The following is a 20,875-nucleotide window of genomic DNA, read 5'->3' as shown; positions in this document are numbered from 1 at the left end:
GAATGTTGTCCCCACCAATGTCAAATAAATGATGTCCCCACCAATGTCAAATAAATTATGTCCCCACCAATGTCAAATAAATTATGTCCCCACCAATGTCAAAATCAAACTTACGCCATTGACAAACACATTTAAGTATAAGTCTAACATTAAACCTTATTATAATATTACATTTTTGTATTATTTTTATGTTCTGTAAAGTGTTGATGGTGGTTGTAATAGTTGACTGGAAGGTCTTTCCACAAGTAAACCCTTAAATTATTCAAAAATCTTATACTCAAATATCTGATGACTCTCATACATTACAGCTTTTTCTTATTGACGTCACACATTCATGATTTTCATTTGAACCACACTTGTATTTTATAGAACAGAAAAAAAATGTTTTTAGAACCCATTACAGTTACAGGGTCATTTGCAGGCACCAGTTTATAAATAAACCAGTTTCAATCAGCAAAACCTTCATTAAATCTATTTTTTACATACAGTTTGTACATATTTGGGTACATACAGTTATTGAAAGTAGACTTTTACTCAATCATAAATATTTTTTTATCTGAATGCAGTCCATGTTTAATTTTTGCTTATTGTGTAAATAGGACTGTGAGATTAGGCAGGATTTCGTTCTTGGACTGTTTGGTAACTTAACCCAGACATTGTGTTGCACAATTTGGTATTTTCTGTGTGTGTGTGTGTGTGTGTGTGTACACCAAACTGACAACATGTTTCATAACTCACTGATAAGTCAGGTCTCTCTCTCTCTCTCTCTCTCTCTCTCTCTCTCTCTCTCTCTCTCTCTGTTACACATGAACAAGTCTCTCACAGAACCACTACAATGTTATCAGCATGAATCGAGGTTCAACATCTCCTAAAAACACCAGAATGAGAGTCATAAAGGACAAATCTACTATCTGACACTGACCAAGAATTTCCTCTCCCTCATACTGACCTGACCTGAACATCTGCACCATTAACATCACACGATAATAAGTTCAGGATTTACTCCATAAACACAGATGACTTTTGTACCTGCAAACTTTAGAGGTTTTGTTCAGTTGTGCTCAGTTACACATCCCCATGCTGTGAGTGTGTTTAACACAGTGATCAGCTCTCGTATATTATCACGTGTTTGTTGTGTATTTTATATCATACGCTACTGATTTAATCTCTGTTCATGTGGACTGGAAAGAGAAAGAGAAGAAGACGTGACTTTTCCACAGGAGAAATATTTTCACATAAAAGTGTGTTCATTTACATTTAAATGGTGAAAAAGTAAATTTGTTCATCAACATTGGCTGTGAAGACAAAAAGAACAATAAATTCTATACAATAAAAAAATGAAAAAGTTCTGCTATATTCAAAGCCATCACCGCTTTTAAACCTGGTGGCTTTTTTCATAGATTCTAGGATCATGTCACGGTTGAATGTGTTACCTGCACTAATGCACCTGATTTGGCACCTAAACTGCTTCAAAATCAAATGAAATCCTGCATATGAAATAAATAAATAAATGAGCTCCAGAGTACTGTCAGGTCACACTCTTTATCTCATTCTATCCCTTGGATTAACTATAGAAAATACAGTCACAGTGTGTCAATCTGAAGCTATCGCTGACCATTATCTCCATCTATCTATCCATCCATCCATCCATCCATTTTCTACCACTTATCCGGGGCCGGGTCGCGGGGGCAGCAGTCTAAGCAGGGACACCTAGACTTCCCTCTCCCCAGACACTTCCTCCAGCTCTTCCGGGGGAATACCAAGGCGTTCCCAGGCCAGCCGAGAGACATAGTCCCTCCAGCGTGTCCTAGGTCTTCCCCAGGGCATCCTCCTGGTTGGACATGCCCGGAACACCTCCCCAGGGAGGCGTCCAGGAGGCATCCGGAACAGATGCCCGAGCCACCTCAGCTGACTCCTCTCGATGTGGAGGAGCAGTGGCTCTACTATGAGCTCCTCCCGAGTGACCGAGCTCCTCACCCTATCTGTAAGGGAGCGCCCAGCCACCCTGCAGAGGAAACTCATTTCGGCCGCCTGTATCCGGGATCTTGTCCTTTCGGTCATGACCCAAAGCTCATGACCATAGGTGAGGGTAGGAACGTAGATCGACTGGTAAATAGAGAGCTTCGCCTTGTGGCTCAGCTCCTTCTTCACCACAACAGACCGATATATCGACCGCATCACTGCAGAAGATACACCGATCCAGACCATTATCTCATTTCATTCAAATTGTGCTTCGGACACGATATTTGCAATTTGCCAAGTCACCGTGTTAAACGTACATTTACATCCACTACTGCAGAGAGATTTACCGACAGTATCCCAGAATTAGCATCCACTGGATCACCATCTGACCCCACAGAACTCGATCAGATGACTGACATGCTAGAAACATAGGGGAAGGGAGCGCAAACTTCAAGTTGTTCACCACAGAATAAAGCCGACCTGCTGGGCAGCTCTACAGGGGTAGGAACAAGTGGGTTGACAGTCTGAACTGGGCTAGCTGACAAGAGAGAGTCCTGGCCTGACAGACTGTCTTGGCATGCTAGCCTGCGGCGAAGGCTCTTAATGATGAAACGCGTGCGGGAGCATCGATAGCTTCTTGGGCGTGTTTCATACAGACATATAGAGCACGCCTGGTGTGTCTCTGCATGAGATCCTCTAACTATCTAAGGAATTCTGCATTCTGCAGCCATCGTTCTGGTACTGAGGAAAATCCTGCAGTAAACTGGAGTGCAACCTGAAAGATTAGGCGAGCAGCAGGCGACAGTTTGTCTGATTCAGTACCACGATTGTAAGGCTTCTGGTGTGAAGCGAGAAGAGGTTTTTGAATTACATGATGATGCTGGGTGGCTCTTCTTATACTGAGGTAAGAAGCCACTCCCCAGACATAAGCTGGTGCCTGGAGAGTGTATTGTCTGCCAGCCAATAGGGTCTGGCATAATGTGATAGGGCAGAACGAGCGTATCCCATAGTGAGACACCAAAATGACACCAAAAGAACTACTCCCACTCTTTCTCTGAACAATTAACGATGAAGCGTTCCTTCATACGGGTGGAAATATACACTAATTAAAAACTTGAACAGATTCAAAGAAACTTTATTACTAACACTAAGAGGGTTTCAATCTACACATCTTTGTAGCTGGTTCTCCCGTTCCAAAATTTACAGGTTGGGTTCTTGCCAGACCGAACAGACCGAACAGATGATTAAACTCACTACTGTGAGAAGTGGCACCCATTAAGATGATGATCTAGCCTTGGTAAGTTCTGTTATTTAACGACTAAACTAGCATGCTAAATCAGATGATTTAATTAGATGCTAATCTATGAGATTTTGGTACTCGTGTATTTTCATCCAGATTTTAAAGAATATCTTCTAAGTATTTAAAATCAGTGAAGATCCTCTACTGGTTCTCATGCTTATTGCTCACAGCTGATCATGTCCTAAACATAAGGTTAGTTTGAGGCAGTAGGAAATGAATTACACAAACATGTAAAACCAAGCGTAAGCGAACTCTGGTTTTTAATCATTTCATGTGATCGTGTGTATGACAGTGATGTTTAGAACATGAACTGCATTTTTAAGGTCATGTCACAGCATCTCAATAGGATTCAGGTCAGGACTTTGACTCGGCCACTCCAATGTCTTCTTTTTGTTTTTCTTCAGCCATTCAGAGTTGGACTTGCTGGTGTGTTTTGGATCATTGTCCTGCTGCAGAACCCAAGTTTGCTTCAGCTTGAGGTCACGAACAGATGGCTGCACTTTGTCCTTCAGGATTTTTTGGTAGACTGCAGAATTCATGGTTCCATTTATCACAGCAAGTCTTCCAGGTCGTGAAGCAGTAAAACACCCCCAGACCATCACACTGCCACCACCATGTTTTACTGTTGGTATTATGTTCTTTATCTGAAATGCAGTGTTACTTTTAAGCCAGATGTAATGGGACACACACCTTCCAAAAGTCTTGTCAGTCCACAGAGTATTTTCCCAAAAGTCTTGGTCATGATCATCAAGATGTTTTCTGGCAAATCAGAGACAAACTTTTATGTCCTTTTTGTTCAGCAGCGGTTTTCGTCTTGGAACTCTGCCATGCAGGCCATTTCTGCCCCAGTCTCTTTCTTATGGTGGAATCATGAACACTGACATTAACTGAGGCAAGTGAGGCCTGCAGTTCTTTAGATGTTGTTATGGGGTCTTTTGTGAAAGCCTGGATGTCGTCGCTGTGCTCTTGGGGTAATTTTGGTCGGCCGGCGGCTCCTGGGAAGGTTCACCACTGTTCCGTGTTTTCGCCATTTGTGGATAACGGCTCTCACTGTGGTTCGCTGGAGTCCCAAAGCTTTAGAAATGGCTTTATAACATTTCCCAGACTTATAGATCTCATTTAGTTTCTCTCTCATTTGTTCCTGAATTTCTTTTGATCTCTGCATGATGTGTAGCTTTTGAGGATGTTTTGATCTTCTTCACTTTGTCAGTCAGGTCTTATTTAAGTGATTTCTTGATTGTGAACAGGTGTGACAGTAATCAGACCTGGGTATGGCTAGAGAAATTAAACTCCGGTGTGATAAACCACAGTTAAGTTATGTTTTAGGGGGCTAACACTTTTTCACACAGTGCTATATGGGTTTGGGTTTTGTTTTCCCTTAATAATAAAAACCTTCATTTAAAAACTGCATGTTGTGTTTACTTTTGTTAACTTTGACTAATATTTAAATTTGTTTGATGATCTGAAACATTAAAGTGTGAAAACGTGCAATAAACTAAAAAAAAATCAGGAAGGGGGCCAACACTTTTTCACACCACTGTAAGTGTAATGAAGTCTGTTCCATTCTTAGTCTCTCACCTAGAACGTGTCTCTTTAAACCAACTGTGGTTCAGGATTTCACTGAAACTTGGAGCATTCACAGTGTTTGTCAGGCACATTGAGATCACTTGGCAGCACTCTGGGTTGACATTCATGAGACAGAGAATGAAAAATTATATTTGTGAGAATAATTGTATGAAATACTTCATCTTTTCTAATAATGTTTCAGAATTTCTGTACAAAACACAATGTTCTTTTCTTACACACAATCACATACTGTACACACACATTCTCTCTGTCTCTCATACACACACAGATACCTTGACCTTAGCATAACCTCCTCTCCCTAGCACATCTGCTCCGCTTTGTATGAAAGAAGCTATGTAAAACATGACACTGCTCTGGGAGGTTTCCTGCTTCATGATAATGGTCAAGGTATCTTCTGCTGATATTAGCATTAAGCTCCGCACACACATTATGTCCTTCCTCTATATATTCAGGTTTGACATAATAAAGTTTGGGACTTCTCTTTGAAAGACTGACTGGCGTGAACCAGAAACCGAGCAGAGGAAGAGGGGCTCAGAAATCCTGTCCAAGCGGCAGACGATAGAGAAATAATTCCTTACAATATTTCACAAAAAATGTAAAAAAAAAAAAAATAATTGTGATGCAAAATGTTACAACTTTATTCTACATTTCAAAATTACCCCTTTTGCACTGAGGCAGTTTAAGTGCTGGTTCGGAGCCTAATTTAGAACCAGTTCTTTCTTTTTCGACACCCAAAGTACCGGCTCTGAACCAGGAAAAGTGGTTCCAAAACATTGCTGGTCTAAACTTAATAACCGCTTGTGTCAGGGGCTGTGGGCAGGGCTAATGTTAGCGCCTGGGGGCGGGGCTACTGTTAGCGCATTTGATAATGTACCTTAAGTATACTAATGTTTAATACACTTTTACTTTACCGCGATATGATTCATTATCAGCACACATGCTGATATCAGTAGCTACATGCTAAGGCTAACTTTTTTCTGATAAAATAACGTTATGTACTTTCTCCATTACAACCTCCGTTTATACAGATTACATGGAGCTGCACGTATACGGTGAATTCGCCGCGTTTGGGTGTTAATGTAGGTTCACAAAGCCATGAGCATTAACAGTAAAGCAACATCCGCCATTGTTGATGTGTTTGTGTTTGCCGCTGCTGCGCTAATGTTGCTGTGTAACGTGACACGTATACAGTGACGTCAGACTCGGCTCTGTGATGCTCTCTAATCGATGGAAAGGCAAACCGGTTCTTAAAAGGATTGCCAGTGGAACCAACTTTGAACCAGCCCCAGCTCTAACTCTGAACCAGCACCCGGTACTTTTTGGTGGAAAAGGGGCATATGTGAAGCTTCTGAAATGCAAAAATTAAAAAATTTGCTCACCTGGAGAAACAACCTGTGAACACTTCTTTATGATCTCATCAGAATAGTCAATGTGAACGTCTCCAGAGATCAACTCAACCAGGATTAAGCCCAGGTTCCTGAAGCAAGAAGCATAACCTAAAAAAGCAACATGAAAGAAATAACCTCCAGTGAACTTCCTTTTCTATGTATGCTGTATATAACTATATATTTCTTTTCTGAACTGACCCATCTTGCTGAAGTTTGACACAAAATTGCCATAACTGAAGTCTGTTAACTTCACCTCCAGTGTGTCCGTATTCACCAGAATATTTTTGGAATGGAGGTCGCCATGAAAAACTCCGTGGTCAATGCAGTCACTAACAGCTTGAATCAACTGTCGCATGATCTCCCGAGCCATGTCTTCAGAGAGACGATTATTTTTGCTCATTCTAAGGAATGTCTGGAGGTCCATGCAGGGGCTGGGTCGCTCAAACACCAAGACAAAAGAAGTGGACACATCCAGCCATTCCAGAAGCTCCACCACATTCTTACAGCGAGGTGGCTTGGACACCATCTCCAATAACTCCACCTCCCGTGGCTTTGTTCCGGGCTAAAATGCAGTAATGAGTAAATGGATGCATCATTTTGGTCTATAACATGACGGTGATTTACACCTTATTGTTTTGCTACAGCAGGTCTAGTGAAATAAGTTTACTTACAAATGATTCACTGACGTTTTTGGTTAAATATTTTAAGGCAACCTGTTCACAAAGATGAAAGAGAATTAGTTCAATAACAATTAACAACAATCATCCTGTTCAGATGTTTTTGGGTTTTTTTTGTAGCAAAGAAGTTTTGCAAGAATATAAAAGTTCAGAATATACATTATATAAAATTTTAATTTCTATTTATCCATAATCTGATTCTTTTCATTTACCTGAAACAGTATTTTGTAAAAAAAAAAAAAAAAAAAAAAATGTATATATTGTGACGGCGGCACGTGCACCACCGCAAACACATGGAGGAAAAACCGCTCTTCGCCCACGGCATCGGCAACCCGGAAGCGGGAGAGTGGAACAGGCGGTGGTTCAGCACCCTGGCCAGCGGCACTAACCGCGAGCCCCCGATCTCCAGCACCATGGTCAGCACCGCGGCAAGTGAGAGAGGGGTGGCGCGGCCGAAACTCCCGCCGAAAATCCCTGACCAATCAGGAGCGCCGCTGGAGCATTCACCCTCCAGGAGGAAAACACAGCAGGAAGCAAGGCTCAGCGGCTGAAGAAAGGAAAGGGGGGCGTGCCAAACGGGACTAATGTTTGTTATCTTTCTCCTCTTGTTTTTCAGAGACATCCAGCTGACCTGGGACTCCACATTGCTGGCTGAGCCTTGCTAATCTCCTGGGGAGGGCTGCTGTATTATTCTCCTGCCGTCCTCCTCTTGCTACCGGGTTGTGGAGCCTGGTCCTCTGCCCAACTGCCCCCTACAGGAAGGACTCACTTTTGCTGCCTTCCTAATTTCTGTTTTTGCTTTAAGTGAGTGAGGAAATAAATACCTCCCTTTTGTTATCTCTCACACAGTCTCTGTGCCCCTTTTTCCGTGTCCCATCTCTCGAAGAGCCCTACACTGGTGGAGAATGCGGGCACGGAAGCAGCACCGGAGCCCTCTGTGGGGCAGGTGCTGCAACATCTCATGCAGGCCAGTCTCCATCAGCACGAAGTCACCCAGGAGCTGGCCAAGAGCGTCAAGAAGGCCACAGAGGAGCTACTGGAACTTCGGCGGGGGGCCCCCGCCGCATCAATTCCCCTCCCTGATCCCGGCCACGACGCTCTGCACAGGCTCACAAAACTCGGCGCCGGAGACGATGTGGAGGCGTTCCTGGATACCTTCGAGCACACCGTAGACCGGGAGGGTTGGCCCAAGCGGGACTGGGCCGATGCCCTAGCCCCGTTGCTCAGTGGAGATGCCCAATTGGCGTATTACGCGTTGGATCCAGAAAACGCTCGAGACTATGAAACGGTGAAAGAGGAAATTCTCGTCCGCTGTGGTCGATCCCATGTCACGGCAGCCGGAGATTTCCATAGGTGGCGGTATGATCCAACTAGCAATCCTCGTCCCCAGATGGATGAACTGCTGCGTATCACCCGGCGCTGGTTGCAGAGTGATCGACTAACGGCCAAAGAGGTCACAGAAAGAGTGGCCATGGACCGGTTCCTACGAGCGCTGCCGGCCGAAGAACGGAAGGCTGTTGGGCTGAAGGGCCCAGAGGACACAAAGGACCTTCTGAACACCCTGGAACATGCCAAGACCACCCTAGAAATGGGTCGGGATGCTCGAAGAGACTTCCAGGCCAGCGCCCGCCACCCCCAGCCCCGACAACAGCCAGTGTCCGAACGGATCTGGGAGAGGAGACCTCTGGATAGCCGCCCCACCCTGGGACCGGTTGATGAGCCCATGCCCACCGAACCGGACCTCAGAGCCCCAACTCAGGCCCCCAAACAATGGCTCGCGAGTTGTGGCCTACACACCCCCACCATTCCAAAGGGGGCCCGCCTTACTGTGGAGGTAAATGGCCGCCTGGTGTCGGCGCTCCTGGATTCGGGGAGTACGGTCACGCTGGCCCGTACTCCCTGCCCCCATAAAGTCGGTGGGGACTCTCGCGGTCTCGTGCGTCCATGGCGATGCCCGTTCGGTCCCTACCACACAGGTCAAGATCCGTAGCAAAGCAGGAGTGTGGCCGCTCCTCATCGGACTTATCCCAGATCTCCCGGTCCCCCTCCTACTGGGACACGACTGGCCGGGGTTTGCTGCCGCCATGAAGGCCACTGCCAAGTGTGGGCCGGAACAGAAGCAGAAGGGCCGGGACCGCCGGGCGTGCATGGCTCGGGGGGACAGAGACGCCAGCGACTCCTCTCCAGGTGAGCCCCAGCCGCAGGTTAACCCTATTTCTTCACTGTTTCAACAGGCCACCCAGGAGAGAGGTTTTGGAAAAGAGCAGAAGGAGGATGACCGGCTGAAGCACTGCTGGGGTCAGGTCCTGCAGGTGGAGGGAGTAAACACCAACCCTGCCCAGCCACTTCCCCCGTCGTACTTCCTGGTGAGGAATGGGCTGCTTTATTTTCACACAGATAGGAGAGGAGAACCTTGCGACCTACTGGTGGTGCCACGCCAACGTACCCCGCCTCTGCTCCACCTAGCCCACACTCACCCCTTGGGGGGCCATCTGGGACCCAAGAACACACTAGAGAAACTGCGGGACCGATTCACATGGCCGGGCATGAACGCCGAGGTCCTGGGCTTTTGCAGGGCCTGCGCCACGTGCCAGCAGACCTCTCCCCTGAAACCAGCTCCGGCCCCCCTTATTCCCCTTCCTATCATTGGCATCCCCTTTGAGAGGCTTGGCATGGACCTCATCGGGCCGCTACCAAAGTCTGCCCGGGGCCATGAATACATCCTGGTGATGGTGGACTACACCACCCGCTACCCTGAGGCGGTCCCACTTCGGAAGGCCACCTCACAGAGCATGGCCAGAGAACTGCTCCTGCTCTTCAGCCGAGTCGGGATCCCTAAAGACATCCTCAGCGACCAAGGTACGCCCTTTATGTCTAAATTAATGGTGGATCTGTGTCGGCTCTTGCAGCTCAAACACCTGAGGACGTCTGTCTACCACCCCCAGACAGATGGCTTGGTGGAACGTTTTAACCAGACCCTGAAACGTATCCTACGGAAGGTGGTAGACCAGGAAGGACGGAATTGGGACCTCCTCCTTCCATACGTCCTCTTTGCAATCCGGGAAACACCCCAGGCGTCCACAGACTTCACCCCTTTCGAGCTCCTGTTTGGGCGGCAGCCGCGGGGCATGCTGGATGTTGCCCGCGAGGCCTGGGAGGAGCAACCCTCCCCCTTCCGCTCCGTCAATGAATTCGTCCAGGACATGCAGACCCGTATCGAGCGTGTTGGGCCCATCGTGAAGGAGCACCTTGGGGAGGCCAAGCGAGCACAACAGAGGACGTACAATCGGCCCGCCCAGGCGAGGGAACTTCGCCCTGGTGACCAAGTAATGCTCCTCATTCCCAGTGCAGCCTGTAAGTTCCTGGCAAAGTGGCAGGGCCCGTACACTGTCCTCGAAAAGGTGGGACCGGTGAACTATCGGCTGCAACAGCCAGGTAAGCGTGCAGACACCAAATTATATCACATCAACCTTTTAAAAAAATGGTCCCCAAGAACGGGCCCTAGTACGGAGGGGAGAGGATCTCACACCAGCCCAGCAGCACGACCTCACAGAGCTCCTGGACCGGTTTGCGTATGTCTTCTCATCCCAGCCAGGACGCACGGCGCTGGTACATCACAAGATCAGGACCCCTCCTGGGATGGTGGTTCGACTATGACCATATAGGGTCCCAGAAGCTCGACGCCAGGCTATTGAAGAGGAAGTAGAATGCATGCTGAAAGAGGGGATTATCAAGGAATCTGCCAGCCCCTGGTCCAGCCCATCGTGCTGGTGCCTAAACCAGATGGGTCCATCCGCCTCTGCAACGACTTCCGGAGGCTCAACCAGATTTCAGACTTCGACAGCTATCCCCTCCCTCGAGTTGATGATCTGGTGGAGCGGTTGGGGAAGGCCCGGTTTATTTCCAACCTTGACCTGACAAAGGGCTATTGGCAAGTTGCCCTGGCGCCAGAGGCGAAGCCAAAGACCGCCTTCAGCACCACACATGGCCACTGGCAGTCGGCCTACATGGGGCCCCGGCCACTTTCCAGCGCCTCCTGGACATCGTCCTCCGACCCCTCCGTGCCTTCGCTGCCGCCTACCTGGACGATGTAGTAATCCATTCCTCCACCTGGTCCGATCACCTATTCCAGCTGGGGGAGGTTCTGGGGGCCCTCCGAACAGCTGGTCTTACGGCAAACCCCCACAAGTGCCACCTGGGCCTGTCCAAGGCCCAGTACCTGGGATACTGCATCGGCCAGGGACTGCTAAAGCCCCAGGAGAAAAAGGTCCAGGCCGTGAGAGAGTACCCTTGACCCACGTCAAAGAAACAGGTACGGGCCTTTTTAGGATTAGCGGGCTATTATAGATGCTTTGTGCCTAACTTCTCCTCTCTAGCTGCCCCTCTTTCAGACCTCACCAAGAAAGGCCAGCCGGACCGGGTGCACTGGACAGACAGCACAGAACAGGCGTTCCGCCAGCTCAAGGAGGCCCTCACCACCCAGCCAGTACTACGGAACCCCGATTTTGGTCGCCCCTTTTCGCTACAGACGGATGCGTCTGAAACAGGGCTGGGAGCCGTCCTGTCACAGGAGTTCCTGTCACACCCGGGCCTCTTTATCTCCCGGAAGTTGACCCCCGCTGAGAGAAACTACGCCGCAGTGGAACGAGAAGCCCTGGCCATCAAGTGGGCTGTGGAGGACCTCCGGTACTACCTGGCAGGGCGACACTTCACCCTGGTGACAGACCATGCCCCTCTACTCTGGATGGCCAAGGCGAAGGACACCAATGCCAGGGTAACGAGGTGGTTCTTATCTTTACAAGATTTCTCGTTCCAGGTCATACACAGAGCCGGGAGCCGGCACGGGAACGCCGATGGCCTCTCGCGGCGCTATGCTTTCTGGGGATGGTTACTACCAGGTGGGGGCTCAGAGCAAAGGGGGGGGACCTGTGACGGCGGCACGTGCACCACCGCAAACACACGGAGGAAAAACCTGGCGGAGTGGAACAGGCGGTGGTTCAGCACCCTGGCCAGCGGCACTAACCGCGAGCCCCCGATCTCCAGCACCATGGTCAGCACCGCGGCAAGTGAGAGAGGGGTGGAGCGGCCGAAACTCCCGCCGAAAATCCCTGACCAATCAGGAGTGCCGCTGGAGCATTCACCCTCCAGGAGGAAAGCACAGCAGGAAGCAAGGCTTGGCGGCTAAAGAAAGGAAAGGGGGGCGTGCCAAACGGGACTAATGTTTGTTATCTTTCTCCTCTTGTTTTTCAGAGACATCCAGCTGACCCGGGACTCCACATTGCTGGCTGAGCCTTGCTAATCTCCTGGGGAGGGCTGCTGTATTATTCTCCTGCCGTCCTCCTCTTGCTACCGGGTTGTGGAGCCTGGTCCTCTGCCCAACCGCCCCCTACAGGAAGGACTCACTTTTGCTGCCTTCCTAATTTCTGTTTTTGCTTTAAGTGAGTGAGGAAATAAATACCTCCCTTTTGTTATCTCTCACACAGTCTCTGTGCCCCTTTTTCCGTGTCCCATCTCTCAAAGAGCCCTACAATATATATATATATATCTCGTCGCTGTCAGACAGAATCCTTGTATCTCCAAAACTGTTATTTTTCAGGAAATTAAAAAAACGCCGTACCTTAGACAAGCACCAGAACTAGCAGGGGTCAATATTTGTTTTTCTTTGAGCCCAGTGTTTTGAAGACATTTACCTCAGAAGACGTGTTGATTTGTTGCGACTCTTCTTGAGGAGAAATATGCCGCGAAGCTCTCCCATAGGAAGAGGTGGACAGTTGAAGTGTCCAATGGAGTTATGAGATTTGCGCTCAAGCTATTTTCAAGACTTTAGATTGGTTAATAACTTGTAAAAATAACAGACCCACGTGGGGACTGACCAATAGCATCGATATGTGAAAAAATATGAAATTGACCAAATTTGGACATACGAGGTTTCCGCCCGACAGCGACGATATATATAGTGCACTTGTATAAACAATAGAATTTTCAGATTTTTCTGGTGATACAGAGGCTTTTTTTTGGTGATATTTTCCCGCTTTTGCTTTATTCTAATGAGCTCACATCAGTGATTCAGGCACTGCTGTAATTTGTCGACACAATCATTTGTGAATGAAACCTACAGAAAACAGGCCAAGTTGAAGATAACCAATCTGACTATATCTCAGGAAAATGTGTGAAAGCTTTACAATTTCTGTACTGAGTTGATTTGTGGTAGTTAACTGTACATGTGTAGACTTCTTACCGGTCTCCCATCTGCCTTACGCACTCCAGCGTAAACAGCACTGTGGGTTCCTTTCCCCAACAGCTCTCCAACAGTGTACCGTGAATCTAACTCCTCTGTTTCACACAAACACACACACACACACACACACACAGAGAGTTTTGTCTGATGATAAAGATTACATCACAGGGTCTATTAAACAGCCCTGTCTCTGTAACTGTGTCTTAAATATGAGCATCCAGAGTAAATATTACTAACATTATTAAGCTGAAGAGGCAATTCAAATTGATCTCTGCAGCTATTTAATCAGAATCAGAATTAGGTTTATTGCCAGGTACTGTACTGTCTGCATGTACAGGAATTTGTCTTGGTGTGTTGGTGCATAGTAAAAATAGAGGAGAAGCTTAAATATAAGAAACAATGGTTATAAAAAAATAGAGACATGCATTGTACACTAATGCAGGATGTGCAAAGTGGTTAGTGCACATATTCAATTAAAATTCATTCATTCATCTTCTACCGCTTATCCGAACTACCTCGGGTCACAGGGAGCCTGTGCCTATCTCAGGAGTCATCGGGCATCAAGGCAGGATACACCCTGGATGGAGTGCCAACCCATCACAGGACACTCACACACACACACACACACACACACACTCTCATTCACTCACACAATCACACACTAGGGACAATTTTCCAGAGATGCCAATCAACCTACCATGCATGTCTTTGGACTGGGGGAGGAAACCGGAGTACCCGGAGGAAACCCCCGAGGCACGGGGAGAACATGCAAACTCCACACACACAAGGAGGAGGTGGGAATCGAACCCCCAACCCTGGAGGTGTGAGGCGAACGTGCTAACCACTAAGCCACCATGACCCCCTCAATTAAAAAAATTAACTGAGGAAGGAAGGTCCATTATAACAGATAGATTGGTGAACATTGATGTAATGCATCTGAACAGTAATGGGGTAGTTTATTAATGTTCAAGGTGGTGAATAAGAGACCATGCTGGTTCCTGGATATCGTTGATTAGACCAGTTGCAGATAGAAAGAAACTGTTTTTGTGGCATGAAGTTTTAGTCTTTATAGACCGCAGCTTTCGGCCAGAGGGAAGTGACTCAAAGAGATCCAGGATGAGAAGGTCATCCACAATCCTAACTGCCTGGGGGGTCCCGGGATGCTTACAGATCCTGAAGAGATGGTAGATTGCAGCCAATCACCTTCTTAGGGCAAATGACACTTTGTATTCTGCTCTTGTGTTTGCCAGTGGCAGCAGAGTACCAAGTGGTGATGGAGGAGGTGAGTATAGACTCAACAATGGTGGTGTACAAATGCACCATCATAGCATTTGGTAGGTTGAACCTCTTCAGCTTCCACAGGAAGTGCATCGCTGCTGTGCTTTTTTACCTCGTGAGTTTATGTTCAACTCTCACTTGAGGTCCTGGGTGATGACAGTTCCCAGGTAGTGGAAGGAGCCTTCAGTTATGACATGTCACAAAGCGTGACGGGGTGGGAGGGGCCGGGTTCTTCCTAAAATCTACCACAATCTCCAATGTTTTCTCTTTATTAAGCTCCATTTTGTTCCTGCTGCAGCAGGTCACCAGGTGGTTAATCTTCCTCCTGTAAGCAGACTCATCCCCTCAAAGAGGGTGGTGTCATTTGCAAACGTCAAAGGTTTGATGGTCTGGTGATTGGAGGTGCGGCTGTTGGTATATAGGGGAAAAAAGCAGGGGAGAAAGAACACAGCCTTGGGCCGAGCAGTATTTACAGTCCGGGCATCAGAGACATATTTTCCCCATTTCACATGCTTCCTCCTTTCAGTCAGAAAGTCTGTGATCCACCTGGGAGAGCTTTTCATGTAGCAGAAACCGGATGATAGTGTTGAAAGCGGAGCTGAAATCCACAAACAGGATTCTAGCGTAGGTTAATGTGGAGTCTAGGTGCTAAAGGATGAAGTGGAGGGCCATGTTGATTGCATCATCTACAGACATGTTGGCTCCGTAGGCAAATTGCAAAGGGTCCAGGATTGATTTTTAGGTGGGATAGCACGATACGCTCGAAGGACTTCATTACTACAGATGTCAGAGCAACAGGTCTGAAGTCATTAGGTCTCATGATCCTAGGTTTTTTGGGTACAGGGATGATGGTGGTGGTCTTGAAGCAGGTTGGCACATGGCATATCTCCAGTGAGGTGTTGAAGATGTTGGCGAAAACTGGTGATAACTGGTCTCTTACTCAAAGAATTACATCTGGCTGTGTGTGTGTAAACTCGTGTTATATCATACTTCATTATAAACCAATATGTGTTACAAATTTTGGACTATTAGACTTTTTTTTGTACCATCCTGATCTCTCTCCAATAGTTAATTTTGCTGAGTTATGAGTTTGCTAGCTACTCAGGACAGTACATACCTTGGAACTCCTGAGATGATCTGGGCTTCTCAACAGAAACTTTAGGAGAAGGATCATGAACTGCTTTGAGCAGACGGCCAAGCTTTGGCAGCCACTCGGTTTCTTTTTCTTTCTTTTTAAGCAGCTCCATAGAGAGCTACGAGACAAACAGGGAAAGTAAAACACTGATGAAGACTTTCCACAATTATGAATCTTCTTATTTACCTGTATGACGCTTTCAATCAAGAGGCTGCTGACGTGTCGAGGCATTGTGAAGACAGTCCGAGCGATTCCTTCACAGTAGTCAAGTGCTTGATCAGAACGTCCATCCTCAGCTAACTTGAGGGCGTAAAGGTACTTGAACGGCTGAGACAGACAGAGAACCTTTCATTTTCTGTAACATGGTTCTTGTTAAATTTGACATTAAAAAGAAAAGAAAATCTTAAACCTGGAAGTGGGGTTGGCCGATCCCTGAGGTCAGAGACATCGCATGCTCATAGACCTCAGTTCTCTCCATCACGTCTTTTGGGACAGAATTATATTTATGGAAACTGGTAGAAAGAGCAAACATACCAAATAAAAAATCTACAAACACACACACACACACACACACACACACACACACACACAAAACTTACAGGTTACATCCAATCAGGTCAAATGTTTGGCGTGATCCCAGGCCCATTTGTGCCACCACATAGCAGATGTGTCCTGCATTGGTCTGTCCTCTAGAAACTGAAGATGAAAACTAAACAATCACAAGAGGATCAGAGACCTTAAGCCAGTGAACTTCAATAGGAACACCAGCTCATTCACACAATTACACAAATCATGTTACTGAAATACAAAATGTTGCTTCAATAACCGAGCAACAGTCAAAATCTCTGCGTTTCTTTGTCTGTACTCAACACTAAACAACTACATGAACAACCACATGACTTTATACATTGTGCTGCTGCTTCCACGTGACTGGATGATGCATGAATGTTCAGGCTTTACATGTTAATTCCATACCGAAATCATCTCCCATTTTAACAACAGCTTTTCGCTTTTCATCTTCTGTGGCAGTGGAGCATAAAAGACCCACCAGAGGAATACACCAGTCCTCCAGGTCCCTAACACCTCCGAGCTGCAGAAGAAAGTGTCACATTAATCCACAGGATACTGACAAAAACAACACTCATTAAAGGTAGACTCTGAAACACTCACCTTTCTCCTCACAAGGACATAGCCCTTTAGGATAACTGCTCCGATTTCATCCATCATTACTCTCTAGAAAGAAAAAAAATTGATTCAATTAGCATGTTTATCTCTGGATATCATAATTCATCCTCCTTAAACAATCCCAGTTACAGCACATAATGAACTCCAGCACTTACTCCGTTTCCTTTATAGAAGAGTTCCATAATCAGCCAGAAGAAATAGAATATCTGTTGATCAGGGTCATTCAGCTGTTGGAAACACTCCTGCCTTTTCCCCTGAATTAACCCGATCAGGTTGTCCTTCTGCATCTTATCACTGCAACAGATTTTTAAATCTTATATAGACCACACGGACACACACTCACACGTACACAAATCACCCGATGACATGCTTCAGAACATCGATCCTGAAATACTGAATTTGTAAGAGGAATTTGTCTCACCTCATCAAAGGGCCATGAAATTGTACATTTTCATCAGGTCCTTTTTCGGCTTGAAATGTAAAATCTTCACACTTAAACGATGTTTTCTGTGGAACAGCAGCAGTTTATATGTTGATTGTTATATTAGTCACAGGTGCTTTTTTCTTTTTCTTTTTATATCAGTCTCTAATCAGTTTGGTCACATGAGTGGGTTTTTGTTGGTGATCTATAAAACTAGTGTAACCCATGTCACGCTCTTGTTTCAGTTGATGCAGGTTAAGTATCAATAACTGGCATTTTTCCAATCATATCCCCATTAAACTCTGGAAAAAATGTCGAAGATATATATAGGCCTTGAGGGCCAAGACCAGGCACAACAGGTGCAGCCTCATCTGCTTCACTGACTCATGGGGCAGAGAACAGAAGCCATGAGAAATGGCCAGACAACAGGCCACAGTGGGTACTTGGGAACGTATCCTGCCCTTTGAAGCAAAATAGCCTTGACCTTACCAGGAGCAAACTGCAGAAAGAAGGGGGTGGGTAACAGACCTGCTGAGAGACCAGAGTCTACAAGCTGGTCCCCCTCAGAGGAATCTCACAATTTCCACACTTAGAGTGGGAGAGAAGCATTGCCCTGTGTACCTAAGAGACAAGGTCCCTATTGATAGGAGGGAGATCAGGTCTGCAAACCAGACTTGAACAAGCAAACGTGGAGCCAGCAGCAAAAAACCCTAGAATGGGTAGAGAAGAGGACAGTAGGTCAACTCCTTGAAGGTGAATAGATCCACTTCCGCCTGGCCAAAAATCTACCATATGCATTCCACTATCTGTGGGTGGATACCAGGCCTCAGACCCTGCCTCAACAGGAAGTCTGCACCCCGGATAATGTGTAAATCACAGTGATAACAGCCTGGTCTCTGCTCAGAGCAGACCTGCTGCAGCAACCCAAATACCTTCTGCAAATGCAGACCGCACTGCTGATTGATGTAGGAAACCAGCATGGTCTGTACAGACTAACACATGGTAGACACTGAGTTTTGGGAGAAAGTGTTTCAGTGCCAGAAACAGAGCTCTTATTTCCAGGCAATTTATGTGCCACGTGAGATGAGGGCCTTCCCACACACCACGACCAAGGTGACCATCTAGGACCGTGCTCTAGCTTATGAGGAAGGCAACCATTGAAAGACAGTGAAACACCCTGCGAGTGGGACCCAAGGTGAGGAACCAGGGACTTATCCACTTAAGAAGGGTACAAAATGCACAACGCATAACTCTTATGACCCTGAAGAGTGATAGTGGGGGTGAAACTCCCTTCTCCTAATCCAGAGCTGAAATGGTCTCATGTGCATCAAACCTAAGGAAATAATACTGGCTGCTGTGGCAATGAGCCTCAATAACCTCTGAATGTTCTGGCTTTGCCAAATGTCTTTCACAGCTGAAAGGACTGAGATAACATGAGCGGCAACAAATATTTCAGCATCGTGGTTGAATGCCAGATTACCTCCAGAAAGTTGATTCTCCGAACCAGAGAATGCACAGCCTTCTCTGGGTTCAGTCTGAGATTGAAAGTCCCTCAGAACTAACAACAGTGACCGAATACAAAGCATACAAAGCCTCCCCAACCACCATCTCAAACTCTCTGACCACATCACCATCATGGTCAGACCTGCGTTCAGACTGAAGTTGAGAGTCACCAGACCAACCAAGAATGAAGTGCATGTGTGAAGGGGGCACAGTCTGCCCATAAAGACCTCTTTAACACAACAGACTGGGACATCTTCAAGGAAGCAGCAACTTATAAAAACCACACAGATATTGAGGAATAAACTGAGGATGTTACTGCTTAAATCTCAAAATGCACTGATGATGTCACACATAGGAAAAACCATCACTATTGGTGCAAAACAGAAACTATGGCTGACAGGAAAAGTTTCTGAGGGCTAGGGATGCTGCCTTTAGAGCTGGTGATACCGCAGGCCTAGCAACAGCACGAGCCAACTTGACATGTGGTATCAAGGAAGCAAACAACAACACAGTAATAAAATATCTGGACCTGGTCGAGTTCTAAAGGACTGTGCTAAAGAATTCAAGAATGAACTAACTGACATCTTTAACATCTCGCTGAGTCAAACAGTGACCCCCAAGGTGAACCGACTGGTCCAGTGGTGTAATGACAACAATCTCTTCCTAGGTAGGGAAGACCGAAGAAATTGTCATCGAATTTAGAAGAGGACCTCCACAGCACCCCCACTAACCATCAACGGTGCCACAGTGGAGAGGGTGAGCAGCACCAAGTTCCTAGGGTGCATATCTCCAAAAACCTCTCCGGGACAAACACAACGTCGCTGGCCAAGAAATATCAGTCACGCCTCTACTTCATACGAAAACTGTGGAAAGCCTGGAGTCCCACCTCCCACTGTGTGCTCCTTCTACCGAGGCACCATTGAGAGCATTCTCACCTGCTGCATCACTGTATGGTATGGAGGCTGTACTGCATTCTGTCAAAGCACTCTGCAACGCATCGTGAATGCAGCCAGCAAGATCATCTGTGTCTTTTTGCCCTTTGCTTATGGACATTTTACACACTCAACTTACTAGCAGAGCCATCAGGATCAGATCAACTTTCTTTTATATATTCACTCGGTTTACATAAGTCTATTTATTACAAGTACATTGCTGATACCTCCATACAAATCTGTTTCTATATTGCACTAAATGCTGGTATTCTATACAAACTTTCTATATTTCATTGACAATATAAACGCTTGATAAGGGAGAAAAGAATCGGTATTTCAGTTCCACTGTATGTCTGCACATATGATGGCATTGACAATAAAAACCTTGAACCATGAACAACTATCACCATCACTATATTCAACTCTGTGAATATCCTAAAGCAGTTGGTCTTCACTATTTTTTTCATGTGAGCCACACTGATAGGACAAAGTCAATAGGAGAGCCACTTTCACCGCAAAGTATGCCAAGTTAGTTAGTCTTAAATAGCTTATCTGCTTAAATACATTGTAATTGCAATATTGCAATACAATAATTACTTAAAGATCATTCTTTATTATGCACCTGTCAAATTGGTAACTGAGACAAGATGATTTCTCTTAATGATAATAAGCAGGATTACCTTAATGCTGAGATGAGCGGAAGCACGCATGCATTTCTTTGACTTTTCAAATTACTTCGCTTGAAACCAGAGCTGGTTTGTTTGCATAGTAAACACAAAGGGTTCGATCCGTGAAGGACAAATAAAATTTCATCTGTCCACTTTTCTTGAAATTTTCAATGCTCATCTTGTATGACTCGCACCTTTCTTTTTTTAGCAGGCGCGGACTCTCCACAACCTCCGTCTCCGTCTTCCTCTCGAGTTGCGGATGATGCATGCTCCCCATCAGTTACCTCTTTTGTCACTGTCACATTGCTTTGTTGCTGTTCATTTTGTGCGCAGGATTGTTTGATAAGAAATCGATCCATTTTTTAGTCCGTGTGTACAGTAAACACAAGTTGTTAACTAGCATGAAACACAAACTAGCTTCAGGCAGGCCGCCAAAAACTGGCTATTGCACAGAACGCAGTGAGTCAGTGAAGATGTAAATATATATTATTATTTGTAATAGAGCACATTCGTTTTTCTATGCTTCCCTGATTGTTTTTAATGTTATTTAAATGAAAAATAAATTTTAACCACATGATCATATCATCGTATTATTTACTGC

At 46.1% G+C, this 20,875-nt stretch overlaps 1 protein-coding gene and 1 long non-coding RNA gene across 2 annotated transcripts; both read right to left on the bottom strand.

The window, feature by feature from the left end:
- Window positions 1–1,161: 1,161 nt before the first annotated feature.
- On the bottom strand, window positions 1,162–13,162 carry LOC132842057 (serine/threonine-protein kinase pim-1-like). The gene is made up of 5 exons (XM_060864765.1): window positions 13,153–13,162; window positions 6,909–6,950; window positions 6,436–6,799; window positions 6,229–6,345; window positions 1,162–1,181 (listed from the first exon to the last, which is right to left on the bottom strand). Exons 3-5 carry the CDS (start codon window positions 6,761–6,763, stop codon window positions 1,162–1,164), a joined length of 465 nt encoding a protein of 154 aa, XP_060720748.1. The 5' UTR covers window positions 6,764–6,799; window positions 6,909–6,950; window positions 13,153–13,162.
- Window positions 13,163–16,636: 3,474 nt separating this feature from the next.
- Window positions 16,637–20,314, bottom strand: LOC132858898 (uncharacterized). Its single transcript, XR_009649661.1, has 5 exons — window positions 20,287–20,314; window positions 17,172–17,257; window positions 16,906–17,044; window positions 16,736–16,798; window positions 16,637–16,655 (listed from the first exon to the last, which is right to left on the bottom strand). It is a non-coding gene; the product is annotated as an uncharacterized LOC132858898 (long non-coding RNA).
- Window positions 20,315–20,875: the final 561 nt, after the last annotated feature.

Source organism: Tachysurus vachellii, chromosome 2 (assembly GCF_030014155.1).
Source record: "Tachysurus vachellii isolate PV-2020 chromosome 2, HZAU_Pvac_v1, whole genome shotgun sequence".
NCBI lineage: Eukaryota > Metazoa > Chordata > Actinopteri > Siluriformes > Bagridae > Tachysurus > Tachysurus vachellii.
This window is presented reverse-complemented; position numbering and strand designations above follow the sequence as displayed.